At 36.6% G+C, this 25,439-nt stretch overlaps 1 protein-coding gene across 1 annotated transcript in view; it reads left to right on the top strand.

Moving 5' to 3' along the window:
* LOC119864364 (translation initiation factor IF-2-like) overlaps nt 1–25,439 on the top strand; it is a 279,509-nt gene that overhangs the window by 121,552 nt on the left and 132,518 nt on the right. Inside the window, exon 5 of the mRNA XM_038564535.1 lies at nt 7,068–7,173. Coding sequence (XP_038420463.1) covers nt 7,068–7,173 — 106 coding nt within the window. The remainder of the gene's footprint in view (nt 1–7,067; nt 7,174–25,439) is intronic.

Genomic DNA, 25,439 nt, shown 5'->3' with positions numbered 1-25,439 from the left:
AGGCTTTCAGCTTCACTCATGTTAAAACCAAGAGGGACAGTTTTCCTATGAAAATACAGTTGTCTCTGGAGTTTTTCTGGGGATCACCAGGTTGAAACCAGGGGTTTGGAATAGGTTGTCTAATTACTTCCCAGCTCAATTAACAGATCAGTGGTAGGAGTGAGATAAGGGAGCGTTTCTAAACTTTACTTTGGTTCTGGTCTCTAGATTAATTTTATCAAGATCTATTGTGACATTCTGGCTATCTCAATAAAAAAGAAACATGTGCAGATTATAGGAAAGTGTTAAGTTTACTAATCAGCAATTCAGAATATAATGGTAGCAGAGGATAATTTATGTTGAATTGTATTTCCTCCAAAGTTTCAAGGCCATTTCAGGATGTGGCAAGTCACTACTACAGCTAGTTAGTCTGCCTTTTAGAAATGTATTGGGCTTCTTTGTAAATTGGCTGTTTGGAATTTAGGAGCATAACAGTCCATAGAAACATTTTTTTAAAGTTTTTATTTAAATTCCAGTTAGTTGTATGTAACATTAGTTTCAGGTGTACAGTCTAGTCATTTATCCCTTACATACAACACCCAGGCTCATCACAAGTGTTCTCCTTAATACCCATCACCCAGTGCATAGAAACATTATTAAAAATACTGACATAATTCCTAAGCTACCCCACTAACATCTATTTAACTCCCAGTGCAATTGTACTGGCGTATACTAGTACAACAAAACCCAAACCAACAACCACTTACATTTAGAAATGTGTTTGGAGTTCCAGTTGCTTCCATTGTGGCCTTGGCTTTATGATCTGATATTTTCCCTCCACTCCCACCAGCTCCACCACTTCCCCATCTTGCCACAAAGAGACATTTACCTCTCTATCTCATGCCTTGGAACTCTACATTTAGCTTTTGCTCTGATCTTTCTCAGTTCTTTTCAAATGTTTAGTGTTCCATCTTTCTATCAATTCAAGGCCCTCATTGTGTGTGTGTGTGTGTGTGTGTGGTATTAAACTGAAATCAGTGCATCTGCGTTAAGATTTCCAAATCTTAAAAAAACAAAACAAAAAAAGATTTCCAAATCTTTACTCATAATTAATGTTGGCCTATAGAATAAATGTATACATATAGACGTAAACTTGTTAAAATCAAAAGTGAAATTACTACCAATCTAAAACAAAATGACAAAAACAAGGCCCTCATTTTTACTGGCCACTCTAGCTGAAATACTCCCTCTACCATACTTCTATAGGCTAACTTCCATTTGTCCATCACCTTTCTGTAAAAACTTCCATGGTTCCTCCTTCTCATGTTTCAAGTTTATGTTAGATTTATGCATCTTCAAACTGTCCAAAACCTCTGAGATTATAGTTAGTCCAAAGAAGAGAGGGTGACCAGTCTAGCTTCTATATTCACATGGACAGACAACTGCTGTTTCCATTGGTCCTTGGTGGTACTTGTTCTTGATGAGCATTGGCTCTAAAGAGATGTCAGAACATGCTCTTCCACAACCCTGCTCACCTGACAACATACTAATGTGACGATGGTGAGACTCCTCCAGGGACTCCCATGTTTGTTTGTTTGTTCTTAAGATTCTATTTATTTATTCATGAGAGACACAAAAAGAGAGGGAGAGACACAGGCAGAGAGAGAAGCAGGCTCCCTGCAGGGAGCCCAATGTGGGACTCGATCCCAGGACTCTGGGATCACACCTTGAGCCAAAGGCAGACACTCAACCACTGAGCCACCCAGGCATCCCTTCCATGTGTTTTTGAGGAAGGGTGACACCCCAGTGTGAGTGCTAAGCTCAGTCATAACTACCCCACTCTTGGCTCCCAGGATTGGATCTAGTGCTCAGTTTCTTAGTTCATATGGATAGCCCCCTCCCTGAGAAATGAGGTCCCACAGACACCGAGTCATGATTGACCTCACAGATCCAGACTATTCTCTTCCAAATAAGAGAAATTTATTTTCTTTCAGTTGAGGAGGCTGGAAGTTTGAAATCAAGGTGGCAGCAAGACTAATACCCCCTTCTAAGACTCTAGGGAAGAATCCTTCCTTGCCTCTAGCAGTTTCAGATAGTTGACAGCAATCCTTGGAATTACTTGGCTTGTAGATATACCATTCAAATCTTTGCTTTTATCTTTAAATGACTTCCCCACTCTGTGTCTGTGTCCCTGTGTCCAAATTTCCTTCTTATAAAGATACTGGTCATATTGGATTTAGGGCCTATCTTAATTTATCATGACCTTAACTTGATTACATATGCGAAGATCTTATTTCCAAATAAGATCACATTCACAGCTTCATGGTGAACATGAATTTGGGAGAGACACTATTCAACCCAATATAAGCAGTTTCACCCTAAATGTTCAAAATCCAAATGGTCTTATACCTGTTTTCCCATATTCCTATGGAAGATTACTCCTAATAGTTATAAGATTATTCATCCTCATAAAGGAGATTCCCCAAAAGGGATGGGAAGTAAGGAGGCAACTAGAGTACAAAATTTAAGGAGGTGCTCATTCTGTGTCATGCAGGTACAGGGTTGTACTTACATGAGCCTTAAGTTTTGGGTATAGGTGTCTTTTTGCTTTACCCAAGTCCCAACCCTGTTTCCCAAGGCAATATGAGGAATATACCCATGAAAAATGCCAGTTGAGGTGAGCAACATTCCCAGCATCTTTGTAAACAGAAAGAGAAAAAAGTCTATAGTTTTCGTTGGTGTCATGTCATCCTGAGACATAATGATAACAAATGATGGGGTGAATCCTCTGTGTAAGCACTGAACTAAGATCTTTCTATATAAATTATTCTTCATAACCCTAAGAATGTATTATATTGTTCCCATTTTATAGATGCAGAAATATAACTGCAGTTCTCTTTCATTTCATAACAATTTGAATATCATAGTACCTGACACAGCAGATATTCAAAAAAATGTTTGAATGAGAAATCCTGGAATATTCTGAAGAACTTTGTTTAGCTGACCACTAATCACCATGGTTCTTTCTATATTTGCTCAAGCTGCCATAACAAAATACCTTAGTCTGCGTGGCTTAAAAAACTTATCTTGTCATAATTCTAGAGGTTGGGAAGTCTAAGATCAGGATGCTGTCTGATTCAGTTTCTGGTGAGAGCTATCCTCTTGGTTTGTAGATGGTCACTTTCTCACTATGTACTCATATGGTCTTTCCTTGGTAAGAAAGAGAGAGAGAGAGAGAGAGAGAGAGAGAAGGTGAATGAGAAAGAGAGCTCTCTGGTATCCCTTCTTATAAGGATATTAATCCTGTTCGGTTGGGGCCCTACTTTTGTGATCTCATTTGACCTTAATTATTTCCTTACTCCAAATACACTGCTATGGGGGTTAGAGCTTTAACATATGAATTTTCTGGATACACAAACATAGAGTCTGTAATGCTCTGTGTCAGTTATTGTTATGGACGTTAGCCATGTAAAGATGAATGGGACATCATTTTGTTCTTGAGGAGCTTAGAATCCATGGCAGAATTTCCCAACTTGAGGAACAGGGAAGGAAGATTAGAATTACCTATGGAGCTTCTCCAAAACTAACAGGGAGTCACTTTAGGAACCACTAGATTTTTCATCTTGCAACTTGCTTAACTTAGAAGTACTTTATTTCTTGAGCTCCAAGTCACTCTAGTGCCCAAACCATGAAAATGCTGTTATGCAGATCTCCCTCCCTGTCCAATAACTGAGCTGTGCCTAAGGGCTGCGTAACAACCTCGAATTGTGCTATTTCCTTAATAAAAAAAAGGAGATATTTCAGAACATCCTTCCTCTGAAATCCCTCTGCATTAATTAGCCTTAATTGTGTAAAGTGATTTGATGATTAATTAAAAGCTAATAAATTATTAATATTCTAATAAATAATAATATTCAAAATATGCTAATGATGACTCATATTTATAAACGATTTAATTTTTTAACATAATTTATATTATGTTATAATTTATATTACAAAATCTAATGAAAAACATTATAAGGAACTCTGCACTTTGATTGTGGTTCCATTTTAATCTACATCTCTGATTCACTTTTTTTTGTAAAGCAACTAGTAAGTTTATTATACTGAATAAGTCACAGAGAGAGAGAGAGAGAGAGAGAGGAAGTGGGATTTATTTCATGTGTCTAAGATTCTGTGTCGTCAGATCTAGGAGGAGTTGGAGAGAATGGGCTTCCCGAGTTCCCATTTAGCTCCCTAGAATCATAAACAATTCCTTAGACTGTAAGTTTTATAGACTACAATATTCAACATCTAACACGATGCTTAACAAGGGAAGATGCTTAAAAAGTATTTGTTGAATGAGTGAATAAACAAATAGCAAATCTGCGATTTAGCCCTCTTCTTTCTTTATCCTGCTGTTTCTCCAGTGTTGCTGGTGTGAAATGAACTGTTCTCCTCATAGGAGAAATAGAAATTGTTCAATGGCCTTAGAAGAGGGCCTAACAATGATTCCTTTCTTTATAAACAGAGATCTAAAATGTGTGTTAATAAATAGGTATATACATATTATGAGTATATGCACATATGATATACATACAAAGATAAAATAAAAATAAAGTTATGTATAAAATATATTGAAAATTAAATTTCTTCATTTGGAGTTAATCTTTTGTTATGTTATAGATTGATATCTATTAACAGTAAAGTTCTAGAATCTTGTCCCAACATGTTTTCACACAAAAATAACTCCCTAACTACTGGACAGAAATGAAATGTTTTAGTAGAAAATGCAAGTACAGAACATTGACTTTTCTTTTTTGAAGAGCTGGGAGGGTGGAGAATATAATTGGTTTGGATGTTAATACACTGCCAACTTGCAAAGAGTAAACAACTTTATTTGCTTCCAACATGTGCTTTTATTACTTAGCAGATTCAACCTGTATTTAATCAGATTGCTAAATATTTCTTCTTGTAATGGTATTAGAAAGATAATAATGTCCCTAGGGAGTTTTCCTCAGGCAGGAAGTATTTGCAGGAAAACATACATAGTTATAACATGCTTTTTAATAATTGGACAGGATTTTCCCATCACTCACCCCCTAGGTCCTAGAAATATTTAAAGTAGAACCACAGATTCATTTTGCCTTAGACTTAATATCTATTGATAAGAAGACATGCTAGAAACTAGAAAGGCAAAAATTGTTTTCTTGCCAATCAGTGATGTTTCAATTTAAACTTAAGTTGTTTGGTACATAAAGTGTCTCAGTTACTGCTTGTGATTGATAGGGGTTGTTTTTCAAGTGCTAAACTGTAAAACTATTTTATATAGCTGAAAGATATGGTAATTTTTTTCTCACTGATTTGGAAAAAAAAGTAGTTTAAAAAATAAACTCTGAACTTGCAGAGTTATTTCTGTGGAAATGAAGAAAACAACTTAGGATATTAAGTATTAAAAAATTCACACTGAATCTCGAAGCAATTGTAAAAATGTATTCATATTCCTAGGTAGAGCATTTTCTTTCTTTCTCTCTCCTTTTTTTTTTTTTTAATAATGAGATGCACCAAGTTTATTTGGGTTAAGTAAAATTTCCCACTTTTAATGTATGCTGGAAAGAAGCTTGTCTTCTATGTTAATGTTTAAAAGGCTAGCAAAAGCAATTTTGTGTTTTGAGAGACTTTTCAGCTTCACTGTGACTATCTGAAGAATGAGAGAAAGATAATGGTTGTGATTTGACTGGGATTGACATTGCCTGCTGTGGGGAGCAGTAGTGATTGTTATTCCTTGGTAAAACTGGACAGAATTAAATTCTGCTTCCTGTCCCACCTTCTGTTCTGGTTTTCCCAGGGTACAATGTAGAACTCAGGAAAGCATTTGAACTATTTCAGTCTCCAGTATCATGTGCCTTAGAAGACCTGTGTCCTTAAGGACTTGTTTTGGAGGAAGCATTGAAGAATCTGAGTGTTGAAATCTGTGAAAATACACTTTAGAGATACTGTCTAATTCTTTTGAGCATAGTCCATAGGTAGGGCCAAAACAACAAGAAAGGTTTGCTCCCATTATGCACCAGTTGTGGTGAGATATGATGGGGAGTGCAACTAGTTAAGGTTTAGTCTCTTCTTCCAAAGAAAGGTGGGGCAGGAATTTATCTGTGAATATGTGAAAAGCAGAAATAAGACAGTAGGGAGAGTTGGGGCCTGAGGTAGTGGAGGATGCCTGCCAAACCCTTTGAATTTAATGTTTACCAATATTGTTCTGACCAAACAGGTTACTCAGTGGCATGATTTTTGACCCCTGGGCTGGCTGTTTGCAACCTTTCATAGAGGGGCATGGGAAAGATAGTCAAGCAACCAACTCCAATACAATGAAATATGTACTATAGTAAACATAAGTTTAAGATGAACTGCTATGGAAGCAGAGAAGAGGCAACAGTTAGTTCTAAGGATATTGGGCATGATCTCAGGGAAAAAAATGACATACGAAGACATACATTGTTTATGTCTTGAAACTAATATTTATTGAGGGCTGACTGTGTCAGACAGTGGTCATATATAATCACATGGGATAGAAAGGAAGGACAGTTTATTCCAGAGAGAAGGGGGGAGACTGAGCAAAAGGTAGGGGAATTTGAATGTGTGTTTTTGCAAATGCCATTGACATTCTGGGGAGAGTAGAGAATACAAACTTGGAGTCATGTTGCAAAGTTTTTAATGTCATTCTAGGCAGAGCTTGGTCACTCAGCAGTCTCAGGAAGTAATTGCATTACCTGGTGAGAGAGTGTAGAGGAAGAAGTCAAATGTGTGGAGGGCAGGACCTTGGAAAGTGGCCAGAAGGCAGAGGAAAGTAGTCATTTTAGATGACTGAGAAGGAACAATTAGCTGGATAGAAGGGAAACCAGATAATAGTTTAGCTAAGCTGGCTTCCATGAAAAAGCTCCATGGAGAGAGAGATGCTTATCCAGCCTCCAGCTTTTCTGGCCCTCCCAGTCCAAGTGCCAGATATGTGAATGAAAATGTTGTCTTGTATTTTCCAGGGCTCATGTGGTGGGTCAGCTCCATGAATTTATCAAGAAGATAACATCCTTGCCCCACTGTCTTACTATTTCTAGGATGTTACCTTCATCTTCATCATTCAAGATGGTACTGTGATGTTCCTGGCAAGAGGATGGAGGAAGGAAGGAAGAAGAAACAAAGAACATACCTCAGCTGCTTAAGGTATGTTTCTGCAAACTTATGGTAGATTCCTATACAAAAATTATGTCTCATTGGTCAGAACTTCTTCACATGACCATATATACTTATAAGGAAGACTGAGAAATGTAATATTTTTCAGAGAAACCCTGTATCCCATAAAAAATCAATTAATATTAAAGATAAGCAGCAGGGGTCTCTCATATTCAAGCACTGATATTGGGGAAATCAAGATTTCATGTAAGTTCAGGTATTCTTGGAAAAGGGTAAGACTATAAGGGAGTTTTAGCAGTTTATAGATCAAAAATTAAAAAACAGAGACACACACAATCACATTATTATCCCAAGTTATAAGAATTTTGGTTGCTTATCTACTTTTCTGTAAAACTTCCTAATATTTCTAGGTGTTTCTCTCCCCAAATATCTCTGAAGCTCTACAGGGGAATACATAATGTTCAGGAACCATGTCCTGCCATTTCTTCCATGCTGCTTCCTGACAGACCCATATTGACCACTCTTTCTGAGACCTCCATGCCACCATTAGTGAATCTAGAAATCTACAACTTCCTGTCTATTTCTTCCTGTCATGGATGTCATTTGATTTGTCAGCAAATGCTTTCAAACTCCTTCTCTCTTCTATGCTATTGCTTTTAGATGCTCTTAGTTGGAATCTACCTTGAGCCAGACCCTTGCCAGTTCATTGACTTATTGTAATATCTTTGCATGTCAAAGGCAAGGGGGTAAGGTACTCGGATTCATTCTCCTTTTTCTATATAAGTCTTATTTGTTATGTATAATTTGTTTTCACAAATAATTGCAACGAAGAAGGCAGGCTGCTAACTTGGCAGCATCCAATGATGAAATTAACGCACCTGAGTATATTGGAAAAGGCATGATAGAACTCCATGGGTAAGCAGGGCTTAAACCCTCCACCCATCTGCCCCATGTGACACTAGTCATAGAAAGAAGATTTAACAGGAGTTAGAGCAAGGCACTAGGAAAGATCAGTCAGGAAGAAGTAGTATGGCCCGGAAAGGAAAGGTCTATGACAGGGGTGATGAATTGTGATGAATACAGACAATGGACTGAAGAAGCATGTCTTTTGCATGGTAATTATACATCATGAGGAAAAGGATAATGTTTGGGAATGGGATCAGGGTTATCAAAAATAAAGAATACCACCAACAAAAAAATTGGGAGGGCTCCTGAGTTTGATTACCTTCCTTGTTTTTCCACAAGACCAGTAATATATATAAGCATTTTGAAACTATCCCCCAAAGTATTTTTAATAATTACAAACCATAACTAGTTCAACTTTAATATCAGTTCTAAAGAAATGACAGTTTTCTTGTGCTTTAAAAAAACTATGCTATTAATTAACTACTTTTGAATATATTAGCTTTATTCTAGAGAGATGTTAGAAATTCCCCTACTCTCAAGTATTTTCTTCTGTAAGTGTCCATTGTATGTGTCTTGGGTCTTTAGAATTTTAACCTTTTAATAGGGGTTAATAGAGGAGAAGTTAATTACATTGCATTATGGAATAAAGAGATTGAACATGATTTCATTACTATTTCCACACATAGTAGAATGGTGAACAACGAACCTACCTCCTATTTTGTGGATAGAGAGGAAGGAGGAGAGACTTAGCAGAACAAGGTATCCAAAAACATGATTATGGACAATTGGTAATTGCTACAATTGGAGGAGGTTTTCCCACAGGAAAATCCAATATTCCCTGAGATGATATACCTCGGTCCAGGCAGGAAGCCCTGGGAGAACCGATTCCAAGGGGAACTAAGGATGTAGGTATCAGAACAGCAGTTCTGAGGAGTGTTTATAAGAACAAGGCACTAGGGGTCCCTTGAAGGATACTAAAGGAAACATTCAAGTATACAGAATAAGAAGGAAGGATAAGGTCAGGGCTTTAAAGGATCATAAACTGAATTCATCTGTAAAGTTCTCTATACCTTCTAGAGGGAGTCTCATCAAGTGTAGGGAATTGGGGCTCATTCCATTTCCTGAACCTTGGAGGATTCCATTTTGCTTGACTGGAATTATGACATATTCACTGCTACTTAACCATAAGCACCCTCAGACTTAAAACTGACAACACATTCTCCAGTCTTTTTTGTCTTGTTTTGTCTTGTCTTGTCTTGTCTTGTCTTGTCCTGTCTTGTCTTCTCATCTCTGCTCTCCTCTCCTCTCTCCTCTCCTCTCTCCTCTCCTCTCCTCTCCTCTCCTCTCCTCTCCTCTCCTCTCCTCTCCTCTCCTCTCTTCTCCTCTTCTCTCACTATGTGATTATGCAACTGTATTGAAAAAAAGACTAATGAATATACTAATAAGTATTATTTGAGTATAAGATTATGCTAAATATGTCATAGCTATTTCTTCATTTAATTCTTAAATCTTAAAACTATTTACATATTAGGAAACTGAAATGGAGGAATTGGGATCTGGGTCATTTTTCTTCAAAGCTCTTAGCACATGAAGTTTTTATATATAAAAATATTGTGTAAACTGCCCCCTCACCCCACAAAGTGGGGCAGTTTCTTACCCTAACTCCCTTACAATCATTCAATTAATGAATTGTTTGATACTTGACATTTTTGAGACTTCCTTTCATGTTGACTATAGCTCATTAGTAATTTACAAGAGAAAGTTCCCTAGTACAGCTGTGCTTTGGGACATCTGTGGGAGATGATACAACATCGTAGATAATTATATAGCCCTCAGCTTCCCATAGATCTTGGTTTAAATCAAGTTTTTCATTATATCAGATGTGTATCCTCAGGAAAGCCACTCATCTTCTCTAAGCCATTTTCCTCATCTGTAAAATAGGGATAATAAATAAAATAGAGTTAGAGGATTAAATGGATGTTGTGTATAAGGAGGTATGGCCCCTGCTTCATGCAGCTTAAAGTCTAGTATGGATAGATAAACAGAAAATCTAATAAAACCAAAATAAAATGAAAACTATCTATAAGAAATATATATTAACAAATCATAAAGTTCTGTGGAAATAATAACTATTTTATTTGAGACATAAAGGTGGCAAGGTATATGATTAAAATTGTACTCGTGCTTTATCTTAAATACAATGGGAAGTTCTTGAAGGTTTTTAAGAAAAAATGACATCATGAGATTTTCACTTTAAATTGGTCATTTGGTCTGCTGTGTGGAGAATGGATGGAGAAGGGAGAGAGGTGAAAAAGGAAAAAGGACAAATGCTGGAAGGCCAAGTAAGCAAGCAATCAGAATGCTAAGTGAGATGCAGATGGATTTAAGTAATATTTTGGAAGTCAAATTAATAAGACTTTATAATGTACTAAATATAGGAGTCAAGGAGAAGTGATAAGATATTAAGGACAATTCTCAGATTTCTGGTTTTAGCAGTATAGAGTTACGTCTAGAGATGGAGCAGATTTAGTGTGGAAGAAGAATGATCAAGTGATCAGTTTCGGAAAGGCTAAATTTTAGGAACATTTGAGATATTTAAGCATATGTATAGAATGACATCAGGCTCTTATGTCTGAGGTCTGTACTGACATGTACATTCAGGAAGCACCAAATTTGTATGGTTTCATAGCCATGGGAAAGGATCAGATCATTGAAAGAGTGTGTAGAAGAAGAGGGTGGAAAAATTAGCCCTAAAGATACCCAATATTTGAAAGTAAAGGAGCTCTCAAAAGAATAAAAAGTTCTTAAGGGTAACAAAAATAGAAAATGAAGATTTATTGTATGTTTGGCACAATTTTATACTTCAATAAAATGTGGAATTTTCTTTTTCTTATCTAGTTGTATTATTTTTCTAATGAGATGAACATTTCTAGGTGGAGATTATGATTCTTCCTTCTTTGGTGCAAGAGTCCAAGAAATATTTTTGATTAATTTGAGAAAACGAAATGATGAAATAAAGATTGTAACTTATGTCAGAACACGGAAAGTCATCTTTCCTTATATATCAACGCTTATAGTCTTTAATGGACCATTAGAAAGATTTTAACTCATCTCTTAGCATAAACGAGAAGGAAACTTCATAGCAAAACTTTTTTATTCCTTGTCTTCTTAAATCAGATATCTTATTTGTTAGTCGATTAGGGCCATTCAATTGCAATAAAGACTCTAAATCAGAGGTTGACAAAATAGGCAAGTATCTGATTATGTTTCTGGACTTATTCAATGGCTAATCAAAACTATAATCTTTACTTGATTACATGTAAGAGGGGTAACACTTCAGTTCTGTATCAGTTAATCATGAAACCAAAAAAATCTGTTAAAATACTTCATAGCCTTTATACTATCTGCCCACAGGAACAGTAATTACTGAAAGGCAAAAAGAAGAGTAGGGAGAAAGATTATTTCTAAGAGGATTTTAGTTTTAATACTTAGTTAAATTATGGCTGTATGATTGTTGAGACAGAGATTTACAGAATAAATGAAAAAGCTTTACTGGAAGATAACACTTAAGTTTAAAAGTAAGAAATATAGGTAGTTGTGCTTATCATCTGACTGTGATGATGCTCTCACCTCTGATTTTCCATCTACTTAATTGGGGGAACTGGACATTCATGGGATGAGCCTTTTAACCAAACAAAAACAAAAATAGCCCCCCTCCCCCAACAAAAACAAAAAATCTTGTTCTTTGGGTACATCTATTGTGTTGCTTTGGGTGAATTCATGTAAATAAATAAATAAATAAATAAATAAATAAATAAATAAATAAATAAATAAAAAATATATATTTATATTTATCTATTTATTTGAGCAAAAGATAGAGCATGAGTGGGGGAGGGGCAGAAGCAGAGGTAGAGAATCTCCAGCAGACTCCCAGCTGAGTGTTGAGCTGGACACTGAGCTCAATCTCACAACCATGAGATTATGACCTGAGTTGAAATCAAGACTTCGATGCTTGACCAACTTAGCCACCCAGGTGTCCCTTTATTGAAGTTTTTTGAACAGTGTATGTATAGCTTCCAAAAAACATGTATATATATATATGATATTTATTGAAGCTTTGTTGTATAAGTATTGATATGTGCATAAATATCTATGTACATACACATGTCATGCAATGTATGTATGCACAGTGTATTACATGCATAGCACGTACATATGTATATGTAATATATTACAATTATAGGATATGTGTATGTGCATTCATATAGATATGTACCCTAGGATAGATAGAAAATACTAAAAATGATCTTCAGTTATTTAGATTATCTGTACACCAAGGACTTTTCTAGGGAGACAGCTTACATAATTTTTTCTCTATTTTATTTTATTTTTTCAATCTTATTGTTTTATTTATTTATTTTTCTTTCTCCAAATTTTTATTTAAATTCCAGTTAGTTACAATACAGTGGAATGTTAGTTTCAGGTGTAGAATTTAGTGATTCATCGCTTACATACTTAACCTTCCTTCCTTTTTTGACCTGTTTCTCCTTTCATTTTTTCCAAATTTTTGAATGATACATGATAATAGAAAACATCGTCTTCTAACTAATTTATAGAATATGCCTCTACTTTTTCATTTTAAATATTATTTTTAAAAATATTTGCTATAATATTAGGGATATCATAGTAGTTCTGGATCTAGAATACCTGAGTACAACTTCCTAGCTGATGAACTTGAACAAGTTTTCCTGAGTCTTTGGGACTCAGTTTCTTGCCTGCAAAATAGAGACGATAAGAGTGCTAATTCTGAAGGGTTATTGTGAAGACTAAACAAGCCTTTTTTCCAATGCTACCCGGGCAGGGATCTACAAGGCATTGTTGTGTTGTTTTGCATTCCCATTCTAACTTAAAGGGAAACTTTCAGAATGTCTGGAGCCCTTAATATCCTACAAATGAAGGAGGAGGACGTCCTCAAATTCCTTAGGTGGCACCAACCTTGACTTCAAATGGAACAGTACATCTACAAAAGGAAAAGTGATAGCATTTACACTGTATATCTGAAAAACCCAGGAAAAGCTTCTGCCAATGGTAGCTCCTACCATCGTTGTGCTGAAAACCCAGCTGACATCAGTGTCATATCATCCAGGAATACTGGCCGGCGAGCTATGTTGAGGTCTGCTGCTGCTACTGGAGTGACTCCTAGGGCTGGCCACTTCGATCCTGGAAACTTCAGTAGCCAGATCCAGGCAGGCTTCCTGGAGCTGAGACTTCTGGTGGTTCCTGACCCCAGGGCTGACCACCAGCCTCTCACAGAGTTGCCTTAGGTTAACCTGCCTACTGTCACTGCGTAACACACTTTCCTCTGCCTTGTGTGGACATTGGCATTCCTTGCAACAACAAGGGCATTCCCTCAGTGGGTCTGATGTGGTGAATGCTGGTCCAGGAAGTTCTGCACATGAGTGGCACCATTTCTGGTGAACGCCCAGGGGATGTCATGTCTGACCTCTGCTTCTACAGAGATCCTGAAGAGATTGAAAAGGAAGAGCAGGCTGCTGCTGAAAAAGGCTGTGACCAAGGAGGAATTTCAGGGTGAAATGGATTGTTCCATTCCTGAATTTACTGCTATTCAACCTGAAGGTGCAGACTGGTGTCTCTCTTTGAAGCAGTAGTGCAATTTAATCTATAAATCTGGGCATAAATATCTCACCAAATTATTACACATTATAATCCAGTATTATTTTATGAAGTAGAGATCTTCTTAAAAATCTGAGTTTAATGAAATTATAATCCATTTTTCACTTCTTTGATAATATCTTTAATATCAATTCCTCACTAAACAGAAGTTAGTATTTGGTTGATTTATAAGCATTTAATGTATACACCAGACATACAGAACATAGAAAAATTAGCATTAATTTACAAAAAGTAATCACAGAAGATAGAATATGAAATATATTTTACAAAACTGTTAGATTTGATAAACAATTGTTATTAGAAACAGATTTTTGAGGTGGGTTTCTTGAAAAACTGATAAAAGTTCAGTTTTCAATATTGAATAAAATATTAAAATATGCCCCACAAGAATATGCATAATGACACCATTCATGTAATGCTGCAAAAGTAATGATTTTGTATATTTGTAGTAAGTATTCATATTGGAAGTTCCTTAATAAAAATAGACTATAAAATTTTCTCAAATAACATAAAGATGACAAGAAAAATATTGGTCTCCCAAAAATACATTGAATTTAAGAAGAGTTATGTGTTAGACGATGAGATGTAGTTTAGCTTTTAAAACTATTTATTTTGAAAGCTATGCATAGAAATAGGCTTTTTCAAAACAAGATATTCAGAGAATGTTTTATTGAAATTTATTTGTGACCAATTCAGGTATTCATTAGAAGGTGAAATCTTTGAGGACAGGATTTTTGTCTGTTTTATGCCTTAATATTTCTCTAGCACCTAGGAGAGGGTCTGAAGCATAGCAGGGGCTCCTAGACATTTATTGAACAAATGAATACCTGAACTTATCAATAATCATGCTGACATTTTTCCAGGCTAAACTTATTGGAGCAAAATTAAATGCTATAGAACTTTGAGATCTCAACAATACTGTAGTCTGAATATTAACTATTAACATTGATCAAAAAGAATGCATAAGGAAAACTTTGATCCTGTCCTTCATTAATCCCTAAGCAGATGCAGGATATCTTCCAGTTAGGTTTACGTCCTTGTAAGGTGAGATTTTTATGAAAATGCTGTCTTATAAAACCCAATCTCTACTGTTAAGGAATAAGGGTTGGTTTTTAACTAACAACACAAAAGAGCAGAAGTCCAGGGGCTAGAGTCAAACTCATTGCCCCTTGTAGCTGTCAAAGTCTAAATGAGAGAATTAACCTTTAAAGAAGATTTATTATACTCTAAGCATCCATTCTTACTTCCACACAGTCTTAAACCTATTCCTTTATTAATTACACCAGCATAGAGCTAACCCCTGTAACTGTGAACCAGCCTCACTTCTTTGGTAGAATTGGGCTTTATCATGATGATACCAGCTTAGATTAAGAGTACTACAAGGAATGGCCCTAGGATATTATAACTGTTTTTGTTATGTTTATTATATCATTTGAGGGGATTTTGTTTCAGTTTTCACACCAGGACTAGCTGTTTTTATCTAATGGACCCTATAAATTGTTTGATGGATCAGTTACCATGGTTCTCTGTTAGCTTAGAGATAAACTCCTAGGCCACCTATTACAATGCAATTGTTTTGATGTTAGTGTTCACATGTGTGTATGTGTGTGTGTGTGTGTGTGTGTGGTGGGGGGGGTGACATTAGCTTCACCTCCAGTACCATTTTATGCCTTATCCTTATTTTGCTTTCTTCTTTCTTAAACACATTAAATGATATTATTTTATTTTATTTTATTTTTAATTTTTATTTATTTATGATAGTCACCCAGAGAGAGAGAGAGAGGCAGAGACACAGGCAGAGGGAGAAGCAGGCTCCATGCAGCGAGCCTGACGTAGGATTCGACCCCGGGTCTCCAGGATCGCGCCCTGGGCCAAAGGCAGGCGCCAAACCGCTGCGCCACCCAGGGATCCCTAAATGATATTATTTTAATAAAATTACTTGTCCTTATAAAGCAAACTTTTAAATAAAATACCTCTTAATTTTGTTTATTTGTAGTTCAAACCTATTCTGATAATGAAGGTAAGTATGGAGAGGAAGGAAAGGCAATCCCAAATAAATAAATGAATAAATAGATAGATAGTATCAAGAAAGAAATAAAAATGAGAACTTTTAGCTGCCTGCCTTTGGTTCTCAGTGCATTCTTAGATCTTGGATCTCCCCAAGGAATAAGTGATATCAGAATCAGGCATTCCAAGGAACACTTTCCAGTTTGATGGGAAAGTATTTGTTTTGTTTTGTTTTCAAGATTTTATTTATTCATTGAGAGGCTGAGAGAGAGAAAGGCAGAGACATAGGCAGAGGATGAAGTAGGGGGGGTCCCAGAACCCTGGGATCACACCCTGAGCCAAAGGCAGACGCTCAACCACTGAGCCACCCAGGCATCACTGTTTTATTTTCTGTTTTTAAAGATTTTATCTATCATCTATCTATCATCTATCTATCATCTATCTATCATCTATCTATCTATCTATCTATCTATCTATCTATCTATCTATCTAATCTAGTGTATGAGTGGGGGAGGGGCAGAGGAAGAGAGGGAATCTCAAGCAGACTCTCCACTGAACGTGAAGTCCTATGTAGGGCTCAGTCTCATGACCCTGAGATCATGACCTAAGCCAAAATCAAGAATCTGATGCTTAACTGACTGAGCCATCCAGGTTCTCAAGGAAGATAGTTGTAAAGATTTGTCTGAGCCACTAATGTCTGAATCTCTCTTCTGTCTATGATCAAGTCTCATCACACTAAACTTCAGGTTTCTGAATTCTTACTGAGCTGACTCTCATGGTCATCTGAGGAACACTATTATTCACTGCTTAATTACCTGCCCAAATACCACCTCCCAGAATAGGGGTTCAATCTGATAACTGCAGCTTGGGCACATCCACAGATATTATCTTAGCCTCATATCCTGTGCAGGACAAATGAGGCTGGATGTGAGGATGTTGAAAAGGCTTCAGGATAATCTAACTGAGTCAGCAGAAGGGTCAGTCTTTAGGGCCCTAAGGGAAAGCTTAGCAAGGCAGGTTGTAAATGGCCGGGGAGTTTTTGGCAGGGTTGTATTTCTTTGGGACTGGAAGGCAGATGACCTTAAGATTCCTGAGAAGGTTCCAAATAAGTAGTATATTATGGCTTTACTGTACCAAATTCCCCTTTTCCTCCTAAGCACTCAACCAGACACTCCTCATTTACTGAACTCATAAAATTTCCACTAATGGATGGAACTAATTGTTCCCTAGTTTCAGACCTGTGTTCTGCTGCCTCTACTTTTTACTATTAAAAGTAGGATTGGGGCCAAATCATTACAGATGGTGCCAAGGTGTCTAATTATGCACTTGAGAGGTCAAGGAATGCCTTTTTCCCCCTTTCTAAAATGTATGAATCAATTTATATCTTAAAAAGAGTTTAGTTTTGAAGGGCTACATAAAGCCATGATGTTCTCTTCAAATTTTGTTTTCTCTCAATTTAATAAACTCTCTGATTTGAAGCTCTGGTATTATTAAGAAATAATATTGATTTAATGATCTTGAAGTCCTTATCATAGAAAACCATTTCTTGGATTTGTTCATTTGTTAGGTTTTTTCCTCCCAATTTTAAAGTAGGGAACAAGGGAAAATCATTAAGAATATCAGCATTTAGCATGCCATTGCTCAAATTTTGAATTTTGACATGAAGTAGAGCAGTGTTTCCAGGTAAGGAGGATGAAAGGAAGAGAGGTGATATAAACACAATCTGAATTACCTGGAGAGCTTTGAAAAATACGGTGTTCATTTTCTTTATTTCTTATGGTTTGGGTGAGAGAAATGAGGAAAAGAATGGTAGTAGTGAGTAAGTACTCCTTGTGTATTCCTTTTTTTCTGGTTAGAAAGCATTTGACACTTTGAGATAAGATATTAGCTAATTTGCAAATATTGTTTGTGGTGGGCCTTGACTTATTTGCTTTGAAATCCATTCAGGTTTACTTAGTATCATTCAATACAGAACATGGTGGGGGAGAAGCAATTTCCTGATTTCATGATTTCAAATTCCTCCGGGTAACCTTGACTGCTGTCTCTAGGCCTCCGGCTGCTACTGCTAGTCCTCAGGTTGCTACCCCATCCCATTTGGCTTTCAGCTCTTTCATCACCTGTGATACCAATTCCCTGTATTAACTTTCCTCTGTTTTAAATACTTAGAGTAATTTTTATTTTCCTGCTTCAAACTAAATGATATATCATTATAGCCTTTAATTTGTGCATAAAATAAAGAAAACTAAAATGTGTAAGTAGACCTGCATTAGTTAATATTCATTCAATCATAAGATGGAAAAAAAAAAAAACAACTTCCTTAAGCAAGATAGTATAGTTAGTGGCTCTCGAAAGTAAAAGACCAAGCATTGTAGTTTAATTTGGAGATCAAATGATGTTACCAGACATAAGCTGATTGGGTGATTTTTTTGTTGTTGTTGTTCCCTATGGATCATCATTACCAATTTTAGTATCGCTTTATCATAACACAAATTCCGAAAGAAGAAAGAACTGACTTCCCTAATAACTACCAGCCTCCTGGAGGCAGCCAATCATGATTGCTGGGCCAGTTCCCCAAGTTCTGCCTCCTTCAGTGATGATGTTTCTATCAGCCCAGATTGCTCCACTTCCTGTTCAGTCTATAGAGCCAGACTCTATCCTTTTCCAGTTTCTATGCTTTTTGACTTTAACAGAGAGATGCTCTCTCGCTCTCTCTTTTAAAGATTTATTTATTTATTTTTGAGAGAAAGAAACAGAGAACAAGCCAGAGGGAGAAATAGGGGGAGAGGAAGACAGAGAACCTCAAGCAGACTTCCCATTGAGCACAGAGTCCAGCGAGGGGCTTGATCCCAGAACCCTGAGATCATGACCTGAGCTGAAACTAAGTCAGACACTTAATTGACTGAGCCCCCCCAGGTGCCCCAGAGATGATTCTCTTTGAAGAAGTTGACAGAGCTTGTCATGTGATTTATGAAGTTCAGACAATAGGAAATTAAAAGAACTGCATTTCCTAATGGTTACTACTAGCTCACAATGAACGCATAACCCATAAGGCAATGAAGTGAACAACCATAAGTGAATAACCACATTTTTTTGAAATTTAAATAGGGGCCTTGTTAATTATCCATCCGTAGTAGAAATCTAAGTTATTTAAACCTCAGTGTAATATGCATTCAAATAAAGAAAGTCCCCAAATCTGAAAGCAGAATACTAGGCAATAAGACTGGCAAGGTTTTAGGGACCAATAAGTAGCACGCTTCTCTTAGTTTCTTGAGTTTTGAGCAAATGTATGTAAATAAACTAAGGAGTCAGAAAGACAGAGGAAAAAAAATACAATTTTTCTTATTGGAAAAGCTGGAATGGTCTTTCTAAAACAGATACACTCACTGCGGGCTATTGATTTATACTCCTAAGTTCCCAAACAGAATGAGATGGCTCTTCAGAATTGCTTCTAGAAGGTAGCTCTTGGTCCTGACCCATGTGTGATTGCCCTCCTGGAACAGCAACAGAGAAAAATGAACTCATCCAGTTAATCCAGAGACAGGAGAAAGGGCCCACATTGAGCGTGCTCAGCTGCCTTTCAGTTTTACCAATGAGATGTCAGTTTTACCTTTGGGAGTGAGTAGAAATTACCAAGTAGTTAGAGGATTTTATTTTCTAGGCTCAGGCTAGAATATTTGGAATAGAAATGATCCCCAGAAATTAGTCCCTTTCTAAATACCTATAAAGTATGTGTAATATTTTTTGATTTAAGAAAGTTTATCATTGGATAAAGGCTCATAAATTTTTTAAAAATTTTTTATTTATTTATGATAATCACAGAGAGAGAGAGAGAGAGAGAGAGAGAGAGAGGCAGAGACATAGGCAGAGGGAGAAGCAGGCTCCATGCACTGGGAGCCCGACATGGGATTCGATCCCGGGTCTCCAGGATCGTGCCCTGGGCCAAAGGCAGGCGCCAAACCGCTGCGCCACCTAGGGATCCCAAGGCTCACAAATTTAATATATTAAGATGTAAAACACATAGCAAATGACTCCAAAAAAGTCAGCATAATGATTATCAGTTAAGTGAGACTTTAATACCAAATCTTTAGTGGACTTAGCATTAAAAAAAAAAAAAAAGATTGTGGCTAATAGATCAGATCATTAGTATTATTGTCTGGTGATTGTAAAAAGCACAAAATTTTGGAGCTTTATTCTAAAAGCATGGTATATCAATCAAAAGAAATTATTTTCACATTAAATGGTACTTGTTCTCCCACAGGAAATTTAATGTGATTTTACATGACTGATGACACTAAAACCTACATTCATGAAGTAGAGGGACAAAGCTTTTGGTTGAGTAAGTACAACAAAAACCAGAGAGAAAAAATCTTTAAGATCCTGCTCTCTTCTGCTGGGATAATGGGCAGAGATTGAGGCACAACCCTTTCAATTAAGACATTTTCACTTCTTCACAGAGATTTCTGGAAAATGTTTTAACCCCTAAGAATGATTGAAATAAAATTAACGATGTTGAATGGGGACGTAGAGTGTATTTTGCTGTGAGCATGCCACACTTCCCACATGGCTAGGGTCTCAATATTTAAGAAGCCTTAAATGTATAAAATATATATAAAAATATAAAAGTGTGGCCTGAAGCAATATTTATGATTAGCTCCAAATTGTGTTCGCTTTGTTATTGTTGTTGTTGTTAAAGCTTTTTAAGAATGACTTTGTTTTGAAATAACTTCAAAGTTAGAGAAATTTCAAGAATATAGAGAAACTGGTTATATAAACTGCTATATAACCTTTACCCATTGCCTTGATTATTAATGTCTTGCTACATTTATCATTCTCTTTCTGTGTCTGTCTCCCTCATCTTCATATTTACTTATATGTGCCTATATATCAATTTCTATACATGTAAATTTTTCTGAGCCATTTGAAAGTTGCAGATATGATATTTCTTTATCCTGAAATACTTCAGTACATATTTCTTAAGAACAAGGGCATTCTTTGACATAATCATAGTACAGTTATCAAAACTGGATAATTAACTTTGACACAATATTATTATCTGATATATGGATCTTGTTCAAATATTGCTGATTGAATAAGTACTGTCTTTTATATAGTTGGGCTTTTAGTTCTGACTTTCTCAGACTTCAGACAAAGCATAGATACAGAAAGCAGGATATCCCTGATAGTGACACACAGGTGGCTTTTTCTGTACTTGGATTGCTTGTTCTCTTATATAAATATAAACTTTGAGATGCAATGGGAATCCCCAAGGCTTGCTTTCAGAGAAGCTTTCCTAATATCTTTTCTAAGTCATAGTTAATGTTAAATAACAGACAAAGATCTCAGGATTCTTTAGGCTTTCTGTCAATTTCTGACCTCCCCATAGACGGTCCCACGGGTACTTCTCAGCAAACACTTCACCCAGTATGAGGCTTCTGCCATTATTTTTTCTGAATTTACTCTGCTTCCCAGGTGTGTCATCCCCTCAATATGTAATACCATACTCCAGTGTTAGTCCATATATTTTGTTGCTTCCTATTTGATTACCTTGAGAGATGTCACTGGGTTTTGTGATCCCACAAATTTGGATGAAACCTGACACGGTGCTCTCAATTCTCTTTCCATGTGAACTATTTCTACATTATGTTCTTTCCCTGCTAAATCCTCCCTCGCCTCCAACACATTCCCATTCCCATTGAGCTCTAAGCCAGTCCTTTGGGCCTGAGATTCCTAATTTACTCTGAAGCTTTTGCTACTCATACTTATCCTATCAGGATGAGGCTGGCTTCATGGTGTAAACCTTCTTAGACCTCTGACACTGATCACTGGGGACCAGCCTATGCATCTCATGTTGTAGAAAATACAGGAAAACTCATGTATCCATATTCATGTGTGCACACATACACATATACCATGTGACTAGATTTAAGTGGGACCTTTATACTGTCAGGATCAGAACCTTTTATCTTACCTTTATGTGAGGCAAGAGATGGAGTCAATATTAGATTGGTTGTTATTGTTCAGATAGCTGGTCTAATATTTCGTAGCTAGCCAACCCCAATCTCATGATTTGTATATATATATATATGACTTATATATATATATATATATATATATATGACTTATATATTTATAAATTGAGCTGCCATTTGATGGCAAGCTAGAGTGAGTCAGCTACTAGCAGGACAGGCAAAAGAATAGCTTGTGAGTCACAAAGCTCGGAAAACTAAATGCTCAATGCTCCTTCACTGAATAAATGATAGAATAAAGAACAATTTAATTTAAATATGCTAGGATTAGCTCCAAGAAATTAGATTCAAACAAGGTGCTTACCTGCAATTTTGGTAAGATTCTTTTGAACAACCATTCCTAGGTTAGCAAATGTTTAAAAGATAAACAGAGAGTTAAGCTTTCAATGCTCTTGAGAAAGCAAATTACAGTATTTTTGTTTGTCATATAATTATGACAATTAAAAAACAGGATATGTATTGACCACTAATTACCTATATTCACATATTTAGAAAGGGATTTTTAAGTAAGTGCTACTACTTGGCCCAGATAAACACCTTTTCATTTCTATATATTTATTTTAAATTACTACTTAAACATCACTCTGGTTTACTTCCTAGAGGTCAGAGATCTTCCCTGTCATTCTTGCAGTGTGCAGCAATGCTATGGGGCTTTCCACATGTATGACCTCTGCTAATTGCTTGGCCTTATCTGAAATCACTGTTTCTGGCCTGTTTGGTGCCTCTTATGCTCCTGATTGCTGGGTTTCTTCCCAGTTTTTTTCTCTTTAACTTTCCATTGATTTTGTAGAAGGAACCACACATTTCCTGATGGGCACTCTTTGGTTCTTTCATTTTCTCTTTGATCAATTAATTTTTAAAAAATTAACAAGCTTTATTTTTTTAGAGCGGTTTTAGATTCATAAAAAAATGAGGGTCAGTAGAGAGAATTCCCACATCTCTCCCATCACCCTCATGTTTTCCCCATCATTAACATCCTCTCCTAATGTAAATTAAGGGCGTTTTTTTTAGTAATGATATATCAATGTTGTTTCGTGGATTGTAACAGCATTGATACATCATTATATATATAAAAAAAAGGACCCCATAGTTTACATTAGGATTCATTCTTGATATGCATTCTTTGGGCTTTGAAATATATATAATGACATGTATCCATAATTATGGTATCATACACAGGAGTTTCACTTCCCCAAAAGCATCCTGTGCTCCTCCTATTCAACCCTCCCTACCCTAATCTCTGATAACCACTCAACTTTTTACTCCCTCCATAGTTTTGCTTTTTCTAGAATGTCATATAGTTAAAATCATACAGCATTTTCACATTGGGTTCTTTGACTTAACAGTATGCATTTAAGTTTCTGTCATGCCTTTTCATGGCTGAATTGCTCATTTCTTCGTAGTGGTGAATTATATTTCATTGTCTGAATGTGCTAGTTTATTTTTTTTGTGTGTGTGTGTGCTTCTATTTTCATTTCATTTTATTTTATTTTATTTTTTACATTTCCTTTTTTTTATTGGTGTTGAATTTACCAACATACAGAATAACCCCCAGTGCCCGTCACCCAATCACTCCCACCCCCCGCCCTCCTCCCCTTCTACCACCCCTAGTTCGTTTCCCAGAGTTAGCAGTCTTTACGTTATGTCTCCCTTTCTGATATTTCCCTCACATTTCTTCTCCCTTCCCTTATATTCCCTTTCACTATTATTTATATTCCCCAAATGAATGAGAACATATAATGTTTGTCCTTCTCCGACTGACTTACTTCACACAGCATAATACCCTCCAGTTCCATCCACGTTGAAGCAAATGGTGGGTATTTGTCATTTCTAATAGCTGAGTAATATTCCATTGTATACATAAACCACATCTTTATACATTCATCTTTCGATGGACACCGAGGCTCCTTCCACAGTTTGGCTATCGTGGCCATTGCTGCTATAAACATCGGGGTGCAGGTGTCCCGGCGTTTCATTGCATCTGTATCTTTGGGGTAAATCCCCAACAGTGCAATTGCTGGGTCGTAGGGCAGGTCTATTTTTAACTCTTTGAGGAACCTCCACACAGTTTTCCAGAGTGGCTGCACCAATTCACATTCCCACCAACAGTGTAGAGGGTTCCCTTTTCTCCACATCCTCTCCAACATTTGTTGTTTCCTGCCTTGTTAATTTGCCCCATGCTCACTGGTGTAAGGTGGTATCTCATTGTGGTTTTGATTTGTATTTCCCTGATGGCAAGTGATGCGGAGCATTTTCTCATATGCATGTTGGCCATGTCTATGTCTTCCTCTGTGAGATTTCTGTTCATGTCTTTTGCCCATTTCATGATTGGATTGTTTGTTTCTTTGCTGTTGAGTTTAATAAGTTCTTTATAGATCTTGGAAACTAGCCCTTTATCTGATACATCATTTGCAAATATCTTCTCCCATTCTGTAGGTTGTCTTTGAGTTTTGTTGACTGTATCCTTTGCTGTGCAAAAGCTTCTTATCTTGATGAAGTCCCAATAGTTCATTTTTGCTTTTGTTTCTTTTATCTTCGTGGATGTATCTTGCAAGAAGTTACTGTGGTCGAGTTCAAAATGGGTGTTGCCTGTGTTCTCCTTTAGGATTTTGATGGAATCTTCTCTCACATTTAGATCTTTCATCCATTTTGAGTTTATCTTTGTGTATGGTGCAAAGAGTGGTCTAGTTTCATTCTTCTGCATGTGGATGTCCAATTTTCCCAGCACCATTTATTGAATAGACTGTCTTTCTTCCAATGGATAGTCTTTCCTCCTTTATCGAATATTAGTTGACCATAAACTTCAGGGTCCACTTCTGGGTTCTCTATTCTGTTCCATTCATCTATGTGTCTGTTTTTGTGCCAGCACCACACTGTCTTGATGACCACAGCTTTGTAGTACAACCTGAAATCTGGCATTGTGATGCCCCCAGATATGGTTTTCTTTTTTAAAATTCCCCTGGCTATTCAGGGTCTTTTCTGATTCCACACAAATCTTAAAATAATTTGTTCTAACTCTCTGAAGAAAGTCCATGGTATTTTGATAGGGATTGCATTAAACGTGTACATTGCCCTGGGTAACATTGACATTTTCACAATATTAATTCTGCCAATCCATGAGCATGGAATATTTTTCCATCTCTTTGTGTCTTCCTCAATTTCTTTCAGAAGTGTTCTATAGTTTTGAGGGTATAGATCCTTTACATCTTTGGTGAGGTTTATTCCTAGGTATCTTAGGCTTTTGGGTGCAATTGTAAATGGGATTGACTCCTTAATTTCTCTTTCTTCAGTCTCATTGTTAGTGTATAGAAATGCCACTGATTTCTGGGCATTGATTTTGTATCCTGCCATGCTACCGAATTGCTGTATGAGTTCTAGCAATCTTGGGGTGGAGACTTTTGGGTTTTCTATGTAGAGTATCATGTCATCGGCGAAGAGGGAGAGTTTGACTTCTTCTTTGCCAATTTGAATGCCTTTAATGTCTTTTTGTTGTCTGATTGCTGAGGCTAGGACTTCCAGTACTATGTTGAATAGCAGTGGTGAGAGTGGACATCCCTCAGCCTAGGGGAAAGGCTCCCAGTGCTTCCCCATTGAGAATGATAATTGCTGTGGGCTTTTCATAGATGGCTTTTAAGATGTTGAGGAATGTTCCCTCTATCCCTA

Source organism: Canis lupus, chromosome 19 (genome assembly GCF_011100685.1).
Source record: "Canis lupus familiaris isolate Mischka breed German Shepherd chromosome 19, alternate assembly UU_Cfam_GSD_1.0, whole genome shotgun sequence".
NCBI lineage: Eukaryota > Metazoa > Chordata > Mammalia > Carnivora > Canidae > Canis > Canis lupus.
The sequence above is the reverse complement of the archived record's forward strand: the minus strand, read 5'-3'. Positions and strand labels throughout refer to the sequence as shown.